Genomic DNA, 17318 nt, shown 5'->3' with positions numbered 1-17318 from the left:
AACCCGGGAGAACTCGCACCGGGTCTCTCAAACCCGGTCATTACAAAACTACGCTGCCAAAAATCACCCCTTCAACGGAAATGAATGAGGTCCACAGTAGCTGATTCAAGGCGACCTACATACTGACCACATGCTTTACAGGAATATACATTCCCCCTTTTCCCCAGAAAATTCCGGTTCGGGCCTCAGAGGCCCGGAGCGAGCGCTCACGCTTTTCATTTCAGATTGTGAATGTAAAAGAGGTTGTGAAATGCATCGCTATTTAAGCTACAAAGATGAAATGAAGAGGTTGCAGACCTTCTTAGTTCAGGTGTCAACTGATGAGGACTCCCTTAATGAAGATGATGAAGAAGAAGTTGACACAGAACAGTATAGCGATCATCAGTCATGCTTAGAAGAAGATTTAGATTTATGTATTATAAAAATTTCTTAAACCTTACTTTTTAAAAAATATTTTAGAAGCTGTTTATCTATTTACTAGCTTACTACCCGGCGTTGCCCGGGTGCTTTTCAATGCAGTATATCTTTTGGGTTATCAAATGAATGAATTCTATCTAAATGAGCGTAAAAAATACATTCACACCGCTTTCTAGGCTCAAATCTTCAAAATACTTTAAATAACATAGAAAATCAATCATTTGCCGAAAAAATAACATCAACTTAAAGCGAAAAAGTATGAGGAATATTGTTTGGGCTCTGTAGTGTCCATTGTTACATTGTCTGAGGTTGAATCAGACGGGCGGTACATAAATTGTCTTAATAACAAAGACAAATGATTGTCTTTTGCACGTCTTGTGGGACAACCTATTACGTGAAGCTTCGAAACAAAAGCGTTGTGCTGCCTTTGTAGGTTTTGCTTTCCCCAAGACTTAAAAAAAATGCAACAGTACATTTCACGTACATTTTATTAGGAAATAAATCATTGAGTGTTTCCTTAGAAATTAAATTTCTGTTGCAAGAATGAAATAGATGAGGTTTTAATAAAAGTATTCTAATGCTGAAATAGTCGAAGATTGTACGTCAATATTGAATACAATATTATTACCTTATTCATGTTTGTACTTTCTCTGCTATTAATGGGAAGAACACTGATCAAAAAATACACGCAATCCTTATTGTTGTGGATTTTATACGTAAACAATATTTACAAATTATAATTTAACGGAAGCATCCAAATTAAGTAGAACCATGAGTAGCATCAAAGGATCCCTGGGGCTTCGTAGGTCGTAGTTCAAGAAACGATGTACATAGCATCATTTCTTACATCTACGGCGTTCTCCCCAAACATGCTTTAACGCTCATTGCTTAGCGGCATTAACGGGCATCGTTCAGGATACATTTTGTGTTGATTGCATTTGAAATAGCTCCTGGTGGTTATATGCTGATAACCGTTTTCATTTGGTTTGAACCAAGGTTCACAAACTTAACGATTAAAGTTAATCTTTGAAGAAACCTCATCTAGGGCAGTTTTTTACGGACTTTTCATTTAGACTAAATTTATAACTATACAAAAATTCGTTCGTGCAGAAAAGAACAATTTTATGACTCAAAATATGAAATAAGACCTCTTTGGGTCTTTTTAAAATTCCAAAAACCCGCCTATATGAATTCCTGAGCAATAATTTACCTTTGTGTCAAATTTGGAAGAAATCCGACGAAAACTGTGGATTTGTATTAGGAACATACACACATACCCACACATCCACAAACATACATCCATTTTTATATATATAGATAATTCAGTGTTGAAAGACATTTTTTTTTCTATTTTCCATTCCAATTTACTGAAATAACCACTCCGGGCCTACGAAGCCCCCCTCCCTCGCGAGGTTTCGTGTGACGAAAAGTACCGCGAGTTCTCCCGGGTTAATGCTATTTGGTTCTTGTCTTGTTGTTTGAATGACTTTTAGTATAATGCTTCGGACCGTCTTTCACGGTGTAATTCACCTTGATATCAAACCAAACAGGAGCGTAGGTCTTAAATATAATTTTTCCAGTATCTGCATTGCGCTTGTCGGACTTAGGGAAACTTGAAAGTCTTAACATCTAGTTAGCACAGTTAACCGTTGGCACTAACTGAGGAGTCTGGAATTCTTAACAGCTAGTTCTGGATCACTTGTTGAAATGTTTGTGCTCGGGGTATGGACACTTCAACGAAAAGGTGAAATTTCCGTGCCATACTCCGTTAGTAGAGAGATGTATAAAACTTGTGACAGAGACTGGTGTAAAATCTTGCGGGCATAAAAACTCAGATGGTTTTGTTAAGTAGACAGCATTCGGATGAAGATTTTTAACCGACGAAAAAACGGAGGAGGTTCTCAATTCGACACGTATATATTTTTTTTAATGTATGACCACGCATAACTTTTTACAGAACAGTCTGATTTTGATAATTCTTTTTTTATTGGAAAGGGTATATGGGACCCCGAAGGTGGTCCCATAAAAATTTTGAAAAAAAAAATCCTACCCTAAGGGTGGGAAAAGGGGGTTGATTTGTTGTTTACTCACAGATTTTTAATGTATGACCACACATAACTTTTTACAAAATAGTCCGATTTTGATAATTCTTTTTTTATTGGAAAGGTTATACCCTGAAGTTGGTCTCATATAAATTTAAAGAAAAAATTCCTACCCTAAGGATGGGAAAAGGGGGAGATTTGTTGTTCACTCACGAATTTTTTTATATATGACCACACATAACTTTTTACAGAATAGTCCGATTTAGAATATTCTTTTTTTTATTGGAAATCGTATAGCCTGAAGTTGTTCCTATATAAATTTGAGGGAAAAAATCCTACCCTAAGGGTGGGGAAAGGGGGGCGATTAGTAGTTCACTCTAAGATTTTTTGATGCTAAATTGGGTATAACAAAAAAAAAAAAAAAAAAAAACTCACGATGAATGAGATGCAGACTTGTATGTCTCTCGTGTGTACTGTCTTGAGCAGGTAAACGACAGTATCTGCAGAAATGAGTTTTCGAGATATTTGAAGAATTGTGCGCTGGATTAAGTACTATCAACTGGGAAATGTTGGAATTATATTTCTTTTAGCGGAAACCAAATAAGTTAGTTTGCACAACAAAGCTAACGTACAAACAATGATGACAAAATGCAAAAAAAAAAAAAAAAAGATAAAATTGCAGTTATAGCCCTTTACCTGCACACGGCAGTGTAGACCTCTCAATCTCTGGTACTTGTGATTAGGGTTAGTTTTCAGTGCCAGTCGTCAAACATTTTTTACATTCAGGATTTGTACGAAAAAATAGGGCGAAGTTTAGTGATGGTGACATACTATTTTTAACCGACGAAAAAACGGAGGAGGTTCTCAAGTCGACCCGTATATATAAGTTCTTTTTTTTCATGTATGACCAGGCATTACTTTTCACAGGTTCGTCCGATTTTGATAGTTCTTTTTTCATTGGAAAGAATTTTCCCAGAAGTTGTTCCCATATAAATTTGGAAAAAATTTCCTATCCTAAAGGATGGGAAACAGGGGTGAGTTATTGTTCACTCAAAGGTTTTTTACTTTTTTTCGTGTAAGACGACGCATAACTTTTACAGAATAGTCTGATTTCGATAGTTGTTTTTTTATTGGAAAGAGTATACCTAGAATTTGGTCTCATGTAAATTTGGAAAAATTCCTTATCTAAAGGTGAGATATTAGGAGTGATTTATTGTTCGCTCACAGATTTGTTTATTACTGAGTTGTGTATTACAAAAAAAAAAAAAAAAAAAAAAAAAAAAAACCAACTCACGATGAATGAGCTAGATTTATCAGTCTCTTGATTTAGAGCTCTCAGTCTCTGCATTTCTGCTAAAGCTCGTTCATCGTGAGGTTTGTGTAGTAACTTATTTGACTCTAGATCAGATAAAGCAATACCCTCAAGTGTTTTTACTCTACTCAGTGCCACATATGCCTGTCCTTTAGCAAACACTTTCTTTCCGAGGTCTATTACAGCTTTATCAAGGGTCGTACCTTGCAATTTGTGTACCGTGACGGCCCAGCATAGAATTATTGGCAACATCCTGTGCTCAATGTCACCATAACCTTTCGTTCCTTGAAAAGTTGCAACCACTGGAGGTATGGCGACACAACCATCGCTATCTGTTAGTCTGCTTCCTATGCTTTCATCGTCAAACTTAACTAATATGCAGTCCGGTAATTCTCCTTCCTTTAGTTGATCCCTACGTATTGATGGCCATTTTATTTTTTTTAAATACCCATTGCACCATTGACGAGACCGTCAGATACTGATATGTTACGTCTCAACATCACACGAGACTCGGCAGCAAGTTTTACCTCGGATAACAGTCCACCACAATTGTTCACATCTTTCGGGACAACATTATCTGGAGGTTTCTTCCCATAGGTAGCAATTTCATGAGACTCATCTATGGAACGGATTGTATAGACACGACGTCCTCAATTTCATTTGAAACTCGCTCTCTTATCAGATCTAAACGATGAGCGCGTTGCTCTTCACTCTCATTTGAAAGTCGCTCTCTTATCAGATCTAAACGATGAGCGCGTTGCTCTTCACTCTCATTTGAAAGTCGCTCTCTTATCAGATCTAAACGATGAGCGTGTTGCTCTTCACTCTCATTTGAAAGTCGCTCTCTTATATCTAAACGACGAGCGCGCTGCTTATCACCTTCTTGCAATAAACTATCGTTATTGTAGCTTCTCATTCTCGACAGTCTTTCATCGCGCTGACCTAAACTCTCCTGTGAACGTGTTAATGTAATTCTCTTTCTGTTTGCTTCCAACCTTTTTTCTTTCTCATTAATAGATTCTTCTAAACATCTTTTCCTCATCCGAGCAGCATTTTTTGTAGGCCTACCCATGTTAGTATATAAAGCCTGCTTTTTTAAAATTATTTATGTAACACAACAGATAATTGTTAAAATACGATTATATATATATATATATATATATATATATATATATATATATATATATATATATATATATATATATATATATATATATATATATATATATATAAGTTAATAGCTAAAGTAAGGTAGTTAGCTATTTTAAAAGTAATCAAAAATATAAGCATACAGATTATAGCCACATTAGTAGCTTATAGCCACAAAAAATTATAAAATAAAAACTTTTTAACAAAAAAATTAAACCGCCGAAAAAACTGAAAAGCAAAAAATAATAAACCATTTTAATTAAACCTTAATAACTAAGTTCTTAAACTGATGTAAGTATACCTAAGTATATATTTTTGTAATAATTTAGAGTTTTTAATTAACCTTAATAACTCAGTTCTTAAATTAATGTAAGTATACCTAAGTAGTTTTGAGTCGGTGCCAAACAATAAATAAACAAAGATCCCTAAATTACCTAAATTTAAAGAAATAACCAAATAAAATTAGCAATGTAATGTGAAATGTCCGGCGATAAACATAAATGTTTCAAAAAATGCTCCCTCCACACGCCATCATTAAATCATGAATACTAGTAGATCGTATACAACGAAAAGTACCTCTCGTTGGAGCTTTGAAACCTTTGGGAGGCCTCCCTTGCACGAGAGAGGCAAACAACCAGTGAGAAAAATCTTCAGGATCATGTATGCAATTAACGGCTACAGTTGTTATGCCATACTTACGCTGAATAATACTATGACCCACAAAACCATTTATTTGAGCTTTTAACAAGATGAGAAATCCTTCTTCAGTATGATGAACAATGATATAAACATTTTGACTGTTGTATATGAGGCAAAAGCTCAGTAGCAGCCAAATACTCGACACGTGCTTCTTCGAGACCACTCGACGACGTTCGGGTTTAATTTCGTGAACGCTCGGCATTTTCCGGCGAAGGGGCGTGTCGCCATACGCCACCGCTGCGCCTCACGCTTTACAAAAATAATTAATTTGCTTGTTTGGCACCGACTCAAAACTACATAGGTATACTTACATTAATTTAAGAACTGAGTTATTAAGGTTAATTAAAAACTCTACATTATTACAAAAACCCCCAAAGTTTGAACGTTTATTCGATAAAAAAAAAAAAAAAAAAAAAAAAAAAAACTCGTAGCATTCCCCCCTCCACACCTATGGAGGGGTTTGCTACGCGGTGCGCGGTTTTACAACGTGGTGCCCTCCCCAGGGGTGAATTATCGATTGATTAAATTAAAAATAAATGATCACTTTCGTGGAGGGAATTTTACAGAGCATACATTAAATTGTTTTAATTGCAAAAAAAAAATCTCCCCCCCCCCTCCGCCTCCAGTAACTATGGATCAATTTGTCAAAAAAAAAAATTTTTGTTCCTCTTTATTTGGTCCGAGTCGAGTACTATTCGCACTTTAGCCTGACCGCTTAAATTGCAAAAAACAAAGTTTGAATGTTTATTCGTTAAAAAACTCGTAGCAAATTCCCCCCACCTATTTGTGTGTGGGGGGGGGGGGTTGCTACGCGGTGCGCGGTTTTAAAATGTGGTGCCCCCAGGTGTGAATTATCGATTGATTAAATAAAAGACAAATAACTGTCGTGAGGGAATTTTACATATATATTTAATTGTTTTAATTGCAAAAAAAAAAAAAAAAAAAAAATCCCCCTACTCCAGTAATTTTGAATTTATTTCACAAGCAAAAGTGATTTTATGTTAAAATTGCAATAACGATTTTTTTTTCTTGGTAAATGTTAATCCGTTAATCCGATGCGTTAAATGAATATTTAAAATAATAATTTGAAAATTCATATAGATTTATTTACCTTCGGCATACTGGTTGTGATAGTGTCTATCTAGTTTGATAAAAATGTTCCTGCAATCTCGATGATATAAATTTGCTTCTGTTAAGAACTCGGAAAAATCTAAATCACGGAATTTCAGTTTTCAGTGTTTTCGAATCTTTGAAACTTTTATTTCTTCAAGGAAAGTTTCTGTCAAAACATTATCTTTTATCTGGTGGCTGGCTACACTTAAAATTACCCTTTAAAACACTCATAATATAAAAACATCAAAATATATTTTTGAAAAAAGGATTTTTTTACGTTTTCAGTGTAAGGATGCGGTAGAGCGTGCTCCGAAAAGAAAAACCAACAGCTATAACGACTTCACTGTGTTGGCTACAGTTGATCACTGACGAAACTGCCCTCGAAACAGCAAGAAGAAATCATCACAGGCGTATACTTTCCCCTTCCTTCTTTTCTGCTGAGCACACAATGGTAGAAGCAGATGTACGGACGCTGAATTGCTTCCTTTCATTTTGAAAAATATTTCAAAATTTCTAATTTAAATTAAAAACATTTTTTTTTTTTTGGGGGGGGGGGGATTTTTTTTCCTGCTACAATCAAATGTAAACTCTGAGAAAATCCCCCCTCTCTACGAAATTAATCTTTTTTCTTTATTTAATCAATTGATAATTCACTTCTGGGGGGCAACAGGTTCGCCCTAACATAGCTGAAGGGGGGATTTTCTACGTGTTTTTTTTTACCGAATAAATAATTGCAATTGTTTTTTACAATTCAAGAGGTCATGGGAAAGTTCGAATAGTACTCAACTCGGACTAAATAAAGAGAAACAAAAAACTTTTTTTTTGACAAATTGACCCATAGTTACTGGGGAGGGGGAGAGGTTTTTTTGGAAATCAAAATAATGAAACAAATACCCTGTAAAGTTCCCCATCCCCAACCCCACGAAAGTGATCTTTTTTTTTTTATTTTAACAATCGATATTCACTTCTGGGGGGGGGGCTTCCACATTCGCCCCAACATAGCTGGAGGGGGAATTTGCTATGTGGTTTTTTTTTATTAATTTAATGTTATTATATAATTTTTAGCCATTTCACTTATCATGTTAATATTTTTCTTTTATTTTGACCTTTCATCCATCCATGCAGCGTGTGACCCAAAAATAGTGGGCGGAAGGAGGGGGGGGGGGATTAGAGCCAAAATTTTTAGTTACATTTTTTTATTGTTTTAACCGGCCACCTGCCATAAAACAGATAAACTGTGTTTTGGGGGCTCAGCTCTTGGTCTACAGGGACGACGGGATCGAACTGAAAAATTCATTTTGTGTTGAATAGTCCATTTATTGAGAAAGTTATAGGCTATATAACATTGCGCTTTGACTAATAGGAGTGGAGCAGCAATAAGAAATGTAATGAAAACGGGAAAATTTATATAATTGTATAAAATGCTTGGGACGCGGAATACACGTACATTTTTGAGGTAGACCGTGCAACGCCTGGCAATGCAGCTAGTAGACTCATAACTGCTGGGGAGGAGAGATTTTGTTTTGCAATTAAAACAATTAAATGTATGTTCTGTAAAATCCCTCCACGAAAGTGATCATTTATTTTTAATTTAATCAATCGATAATTCACCCCTGGAGGGGGGAGGGAGCACCACATTGTAAAACCGTGCACCGCGAAGCAACTCCCTCCATAGGTGTGGAGGGGGAATGCTACGAGTTTTTTTTTTTTATAGAATAAACGTTCAAACTTTGTTCTTTTTTTTTTTTTTCAATTTAAACAGTCATACGTAAGTTCGAATAATAATACTCGACGTGGACCAAATAAAGAGGAACAAAAAAATTTTTTTTTGACAAATTGACCCATAGTTACTGGGGGCGAATTTTTTTTGGCAATCAAAATAATGAAAATAATACCCTGTAAAATTCCCCCCACGAAAGTGATCATTTTTTTTTTAAGTTTTATAATCGATACTTCACCCCTGGGGGCCACCACGTTCGCCCCAACATAGCTGGGGGAGAAATTCGCTGCGTGTTTTTTCTTATTAATTTAATGTTATTATATAATTTTTAGCCATTTAACTCATCACTTTAATATTTTTTTTTTTTTTTTTTTTTGACCTTTCATTCACCCACTCAGCCGTTTGACCCAAAATTAGTGGGGGGGGGGGATTCGAGTCAAAGTTTTTAATTGCATTTTTTTATTATTTTAACCGGCCACAAGCCATAAAAGAGATAAATCGCGTTTGGGGGGGGGGGGTCAGCTTTTGGTCTATATAAGTCAAATTTTTCTTAACTTAAACAGAAAAATCACACAAAAACTAAGTGGTTGGTTGGGTGGGGTGTTATTGTGTGTGGGGGAGGGAGAACTTGACTTACTGCTAAATCCACGTGGTGAGTTATGAGGCATTCAAACATAATGGAGAAATATGTAAAGCATTAAAACGAATGTTTAATATTTAGTGAAAGCCAAAGCCTTGCCATAACTTAAATATTTGTACCACACTCAATCGGTACAGAGATGAGCAAACCTTGTGACGAGGAATGTCGCAAGCGTGAAAATTGAGAAGGTTTTCATAGTGAATAACAATCAGATCATAAACATTTGATACGAATTCAGAATTTAAATAATTTCAGCATAATGAATGACATCCAAATTGGTTGGTTGACTGGGTAGGGTGGTGAGTGAGACTCGACTTGCTGCCACAGCTACGTGATTGGGTTCGTCATTTAGGGTTTCAGGAGTGGTTCGTCGCTCCCCCTCCCCACTACGGCTTTGAAAAATAAATAAATTTACATTTGGGTGGGTGTGAGTTTTGATGTTTTACGCTGACACTTCCACTTTAATTTGCACCCTTTGACTCCCCCCCCCCTGGAAAAATTAGAAATGGCGGGCCTGCACCGTAGCGAGTCCTGAGTCATTTCAGCATAAAAGAAATGTATTTAAACATTAAAATGGACGTTTAATAGTATATTTTTACAGCTTTATGTCATCTTAAGAATTTTTGACGTAATGTGCATTTTACTTTTAAAAAGGTATTTTAAGGCTTTCTGCGCGAATGCAAATGATCGACAAAGTGCCTCCAAGTTTTTTCTTTACATTTTAGTAACTATAAAGTGTATTTTCTATACTATTAGAAATGAAGTAAATTATTTTTTGAAAAATGCAGTTTACAAAAAATGTCATCCCTAACAGTTTGAGAAATTAATTAGGTTTCATTTACGTATTTCTCTCTCAGATTCGATATTTGGTTTGTTTTGAGATAATTATTTTAACTACTAAAATGATATAAATAACGGTTAACGGCTATGGCAGTCAAAATTTGGGTTAAAATGAAAATGCAGATAGACAATGTTTCAAATAATGTGTTTGCGCACATAAAAAAATCCTCATTTTATGGTCAAAGTTCATGCGTAAAAAATACTTTATGTCAATTTACAAAGCTGAAACAAATCTTTAATCAGTTCAAAAGAAGTGAACATTTTTTCGTAGAACTACTTCTTTTATATCATCCGCATTTATATGTTCTTTAAACTTTCAGCAATCGTAAAAAGTTTGAAACTAAACTTTATCATAAAATATGCCTTATACTAAGCTAAAAGTCAAATCTCGAACTCTAGAGCTTACACAACACGCTGTTGTTTGCATATTATGTCACACATTTATATATTTAGGATTCAGCTTTGGACAAAGCTGTTTGCACTTTGTAAGAAGTTCCACATTTTTCTTACATCATATAATTATCCATATGAATATTTTACTAGCACATGCCTTTCAAAATCTTTAGTTTGCAGCATGTTTTAAAAGCATTATGTCAATGAATAAAATATGAAAGCCCTTTTTCAAAACTTTTAACATGGTGAGATTTGAAAATGGATGAGGAACAAAATTGCCGTATGCAGTAACATGTTTTCCTTAAATATTTCATTCTGAAACTTTTACTAGCACGTTTGTTATTGAAGCAATGCTCATGAAATATTAAATTTCATTATAGTTTTGAATTGCTATAAAATGCATCGCTGAACATTTATTTTAAAACAAAAGAAATCGAAAAAAATATTTTAGTGATGGTAATGGTTTTCAAAGTTAATACAGGTTTTTCCCCCCATAGCAGACTGATGTACCAAATGGAGTCGTAATAACGATAAATTGTGTTTGTTCATTTTTGAAATTGTAGACTTGAATGTTTCTTCAACACCATTGTCCAGTTTCATATTAATTTGCTCATAAAAGATAACATCTGAATAATGATTTGTGTATTTGTATAAAATGGTATTTAATATGTAGTTTCTTTGCTTCTTCTCAAGGTTTGTTATAGACATTGAAGGAAGCAAACTCTGGCATTTCAAAATAAATCAATTCTTATTATTTTCATTTGTAGCAGCTTTAAATCAAATTTAGAAATTGTGTCTTTTTTACATATGAATTGTTCTGGATTAACTTCCTCTTTTTTTTTAAGACAAAAGTTAGTCTGATCATATTTGTTAAAAGTTCATACATTAGAAAAAATAATGACATGCGTCATACTAAATGCAATTTTGCATAGTTTTAGCATAATTGGAAATGCATTTAAATAATGGTGTTAGTATTTACCAAGAAACATTTTTTTTTAAATAAAAATACTATTATTGTTTTTTTTTTGCTCTTGCATATACAATTACTTTGACACCATCAAAATGTTTTATTAAAAATGTTTGTTTTAATGTTAGTAACATATAAATTCAGGTACATTGTTTCTAAAGCTTGGTTCAAAAGGGGGGGGGGGGGGGGGCGACCTGAAAACAGTATTGCCTAACAGCGTACAAATTCACCAATAACAGGTCGTGTGTGGTTTTCCCCTTCAGTATATAAGCAAACAAAATTAATTTTTTAAGGGCTATAATAAAAAAAAAACCGCGGCATTTGATTTTTAAACCAAAATAAAATGTTTCTACAAACAAAAACGGGGAATTCCGTAACAAAATAAGTCACCTTAGAATCAGACAAGAAGTTCCAAAACTTTTTAAAGAACAAAATCACTTAAATCACTCAGCTGACGAAAGCGAAATAAAACTTAAAAAGCTTTTTATGTTAATTTAATAATTGATATAGTTTTTACCCGATAGTGTCACATTTTACACAAAATCGTGATCCTATTTCAAACATAGGAGAAAGTGAGGCAAAACCATGATTCGATTTTGCCCCACTTTCTTATATGTTTTTGAAAAATGTGCTAGACTATATATTATGTTTTTTTACTATTTATGTTTGCTTTAATTAATAAATTTACTTAATTAATATTTTATTTATGCTTTTTATTGTAAAATTTGCAGCGTCGGAAAGAAAAATAATGTAGGAAATTATGTCTGATGAGATTTTTTTCTGCTCAAATAACTATTTTAGAAAGAAATATCATAAGTGCCAAGTCAATGCAAGAATAAAATATTTCACCACTTAAAATTAAAACATACCGTTTCTTTTAAAACTTAAATTTTTATTTCCGTTTCTACGCATTGGAGTTTCTGCATTTAGAAAAATTTGTGATGGAAAGACAGTTGAATTCCAAGTCTTTCCCTATTTATCGATCAAAAACCCAATGCAGTGTGCGAACTTTCACGAAAAGAAATAGGAAAGTGAAATTGAATTAAAATCGGAAAAAGCAGTAAGTTGAAATTCTATATATAAAACGAAAAGCAGAAAATAAATTTTAGCGAACTCTGAATTGAAATGTTCTGAATCTTTCTTGCGGAAGAAAAAAACAAAACACACGCAATGAGTTCCCCTGTGTTAATAAACTTGCATAAAAATAAAGAGTGTAATGAAATCATAAGGTCTAAACTTACACCTGGCCAAAATTTGCTATTTTGTAACGAAACGTCAAGCCGTAGAGCATTTTTTTTGGTCGTCGCCAAAATCATTATATCTGTCTGTATTGCTTTTGATTGGCTTATACTTTCTTCAAAGTTCATGGAATTCGTTGGGGCGCTCTGAGTAGTTAGAAACCTCTAGTTTATTGTTGTTTGGTTGATTGTCGTATCCTGTTGCGAATTCCTATTTCTGACTCATTTTTACACATACCGATGTCCCCGAGGTGACGTTCATTTCTCTCACGACTTTCGCATTTGTTTTGACCTTTTTACACTAATGAAGAAGCTCTATTGTAGACTTGGAATAGCTGTATGCTGTATTATCTGAACAATGTGTGCTTTACATTTGTTGGTTTTTCTCTTCAACTATATTTTAGCACAAAGATTATTTGATCATTTTTCATTTATTAATTTACTAGTGGTACCCGCTGGGCTTTGCCCGTAGTTGAAAATAAAAAGGTCATTTTGTTCGCCTGTATATTTACAAATAATGGATGACGAATTTCTCGACAATTTGCTATGTTCATTTGCTAGTCAATGTTTCGGTTCCACGTTATGATATTTTCGTAATTTACTCTTCCACGTTGTGATAGATTGTTTGGGAAAATGTTTTTAAAATTGATATAAAAAGAAAAAAGTCGAATTTTTGAAAAGTCGCTTCAAGGTGCACACCCCCATGCTACAAACTAATTTTGTGTCAAATTTCTTGAAAATCGGCCAAACGGTCTAGGCGCTGTGCGTGTCTGTCATCCAGACAGACAGAGATCCAGATATCCAGACAGGCTTTCAGCTTTATTATTAGTAAAGATTATCCTTCTTTTAAATTTTATGTTACGCAGATAGTTGTGAGTGTTAATGGCTCATTTAATAAAAAAACAGGCAATGCCGAGTGGAGTTTTGAAAATTACTTGAGCTTTGTCGAAGATTGGTTGGCATTTTATAGAAATAGTACGCTCTGCAATGATTGTCTTTCGAGCATTTTTTATACAACAGTGTTGTTAGAAGTAAACGCTTCCTCCATTGTGTAGTAAGTTATCGCTCTAAGCCAGGGCTAAGACAGAAATACATAAAATACACCACCAGCTCAGTTATTCCATCCGAGGACTGCAGTTTCGTACTTTTTAGCACTCATCAGCCCGGAATAGGTATCACATAAACTGGTGGCGAAAATCCTCTTAAGGGAGTTAAGAGAGCCAACCAAACTGGTAGCTAATGTAGAATTAGCACACCAGATGAGTGACCGCAGCAATGGTGCGGTTCAACTCAAAGATTGATGGCAAGGCAAGGCTCATGTGATTCCTATTCCGGGCTGATGAGTGCTAAAAAGCACGAAACTGCAGTCCTCGGATGGAATAACTGAACTGGTGGTGTAATTTATATGCTTCCTCCATTGGTTTAAGAGCATGAACGGTGCCTATTCCTTATTGGAAGATACTTCTGCAGCTTTCTACGGAGTTCATGAAATCTCTTGTGTAATCCTCTAGCAGACTTACACTGTGAAAACGATTCAGAAACGTTCCTGAAAAATAATGGGCAGCTGATGCGCCCAATTTCTGCCAGTAGCATAACTTGCAAATACCAGGATCGTTTTCCGATAAAAATACGTAACCTTAATGAAAGTACCATGGAATCTTTCCGAAAAACATGGAGATCGCACCAGTTATCGCCCCTAAGAAAGCTCCAGACGCATCAAATGCAAACACTGCCAAAGCTGAATTGCAAGTAAGAGCCAAGCATCTCCCTACCTGCAATCTTGTCTTGCAAAGCTGCAGCTACCCAGAGGCCTACTTGCTCTAATTGAGATCTTACAAACGCTGGAAAGACTGTAAATTTGCTGAAGACAATGCACTTAATAAGTACACTAAGTCAATTTTTAGACTGGTAGCTAAAAGTAATTTTCACACTAGAAAGGAGTAATCATTTGTGCCACTTTTAGCGGTTCAGGAAACTTTTTTGCGAAGAGTAAAAACCAATGAAATCCTGTTACGTTCTACAAAAATAATCAGTATCGTTTCGGGATTTTTTTGCAATATAGGAGAAAGTCATTTATAGTTTTTGACGGTTAATATTAAAGATTTTAATACACTTATGGTTTAGAAATAATAAAGGTATACATGCAAATGTGAGTTTTTAAATTACTTACATTTATAAAAGATTTGAACACTATGAGACGTAGTACGTTACCGTATATCACTTAAAAGGCTGAAGCACAACACAAAAATTTTAGACTGACATTTTCGAGTTCAATTCCTTAAGCTTTTCTAATTTCCTTCTTTACGCGATATTTACTTGTATTCTTTGAAAAATTGAAATGTGTATCAATCAACGAAACGATAATCATTGTTAATTATTGGATAAATATTTTTTACTGTTTGTTTAAATAATTAAAGGAAAATTGAACAATTTTCCTTTCCTTTTTATAACGGATAAGTTTCATAAAAATCCAATAAAGCTCAGATTCGTTACTAGTGGAACATACTCCTACAATAATCAAGCAGGTTACATTTTTTTTCGAGAAACTTTCGAAAAATATCTTGGCCAAAATTGCAGAAGAAAAAAGTTTTATAATTCTGAATAACCAGAAAGTTCTGGATTTCATAAACAGTGGTAAATACCATATTTATAGTATTAATACTTTTGACTTTGAAAATCTTTTCACTAACATTCCCCACAAACTCATAATCGATGTTTCAAATAGACTTTTCGAAAGATACGAAAAACACATCAATTTAGAAAAACACTCTTGGATTAATATTGTTAAATTTTGTATTTTTGAGATTTACAATGGTTCCGATTTCTACAGACAGATCAATGGAATACCGATGGGCACATCTTTTTCTAGTGCATTTGCAAACCTATTTCTGCATTTTTATGAATCTATTTTTTAAATAAACAACAGTATAGAAGCATTTAGATATATTGATGATATTATTATTTTTAATAACAATGATTTTCACAATTTCCACAAAGAAATTTACCCAAATGAACTGCTGCTGAAACAAACAAACAAGGATGAGTCAGTTAATTTCCTTAATCTCAATATTCAACTGAATAATAAAGTTCCCAATATAGCCTTGTATGATAAACGTCAGGATTTTAATTTTAAAGTGTATTCTTTAATTCATTTTCACAGTTGTATCAGTAGAAAAGTGTTCAAAAATATAAACTTTTCACAAATTATTAGATATAAAAAAAATATGCAATAATAAAACACATCTGAAAACAGCGATTCGAATTTAAACTGCTACCCTAACTGAAAACCAATGTGCGGAGCATCTTACGAAGCATTTCATTTGCAAGCTTGTGGAAGATTAGCGGTAGTCAATTTTCAGTTCCTTGAATTTTCTGTCCTTGAATTTGATTGTTTTGCATTCTTTCTTTTGATTTTGAGCTCAGGTATGAACTTTGTTTCTCTTGTAGGTTAAATATTGTTCTATTTTCTTTATATAAATCTTGTAGCTTAAATATTGTTCTATTTTTTCGTTTGTAAAAGGTTCAATGTTCTTATTTCTTGTTATGCTGATATGCTGGACTTTCAGTATCCCTATTGCTAGTTTTGTGAGATGTCGCGGACTAGTGCTGCTTTTTAGGCAATTTCTCCAGCAGCACTCACGAAACATCTCATGGTTTTTCCCTACCCTTGTGGAGTACCCCCTGATGAGGCCCCGGGGTATTTTGGAATTTTTTCATTTTTTCGTTCTTTTAAAAGAATTTTTCTTTCTTGTTCAATCTTTATATTGCTATCAAATATATATATATATATATATATATATATATATATATATATATATATATATATATATATATATATATATATATATATATATATATATATATATATATATATATATATATATATATATATATATTTATATATTTATATATATATATATATATATATATATATATATATATATATATATATATATATATATATATATATATATATATATATATATATATATATATATATATATATATATATATATATATATATATATATATATATATATATATATATATATATATATATATATATATATATATATATTACAACATGTTCAATTGAGTGTTCATTCAATGATCGGTTTGTCCACTGTCATCGTTCTTTGAAGAATTGCTTAAAATTCAAATCAACCATATTGTAACCACCGTAATTGCATGTCTACAAGATAATATTTCCAGACAGAAGTTTAAAAATAGATAAATACGTTAGAGGGAAAGGTAGAGTGAAGAAACAGATTGCACGTTGTTTCTAACTGAAAAATCAAATCGTATGGAGAAAAAAACGGAACATCTTCTGCTGAGGATATTGAAATCTCGTGAATCACATAATGGCTTTCTCCAAATCCAGAATGTAAAAAAGAAGAATTTTTTCCCTTAGCTGTTCCCGGGTGGTAAATTTAGAAAGTAAAATCGGATTTTCTGCATCTTTAGCATCTTACGAAGAGGAAATGGATTTTTGATCGCAGATAACTGGAAAGAAAATCTCATAGAATATTAAAACATTATGTATGCTTCTTCCGAATACGAAGCATTTTCCAGCTTGTGATTCAGGAAAAGGAACATGCCTTGCATTAGAGGTGACGCAAAATTGAACGTAATATTCGGTAGTACATAAATAGTAATCAAACAATTTATGAACCACTTGACGTATGACGGCAAAAAAAAAAAAAATCTTCATTTGCTCTTTTATAATGTAAAAAAAAAAAAATCATAGCCCGTTATAATGTTCAGAATGTGTTAAAATACATAGGACAT

General features: G+C 33.5%; 1 protein-coding gene across 1 annotated transcript in view; it reads left to right on the top strand.

Annotated features, from left to right (window-relative positions):
• Positions 1-280: 280 nt before the first annotated feature.
• The window catches only part of LOC129228425 (uncharacterized), a 54150-nt gene continuing 37112 nt past the window's right edge, over positions 281-17318 (top strand). Inside the window, exon 1 of the mRNA XM_054863105.1 lies at positions 281-413. Coding sequence (XP_054719080.1) covers positions 281-413 — 133 coding nt within the window. The remainder of the gene's footprint in view (positions 414-17318) is intronic.

Source organism: Uloborus diversus, chromosome 8 (assembly GCF_026930045.1).
Source record: "Uloborus diversus isolate 005 chromosome 8, Udiv.v.3.1, whole genome shotgun sequence".
NCBI classification, from domain to species: domain Eukaryota; kingdom Metazoa; phylum Arthropoda; class Arachnida; order Araneae; family Uloboridae; genus Uloborus; species Uloborus diversus.
Note: the sequence above shows the minus strand (reverse complement) of the source record. Positions and strands in the feature narration are given on the sequence as shown.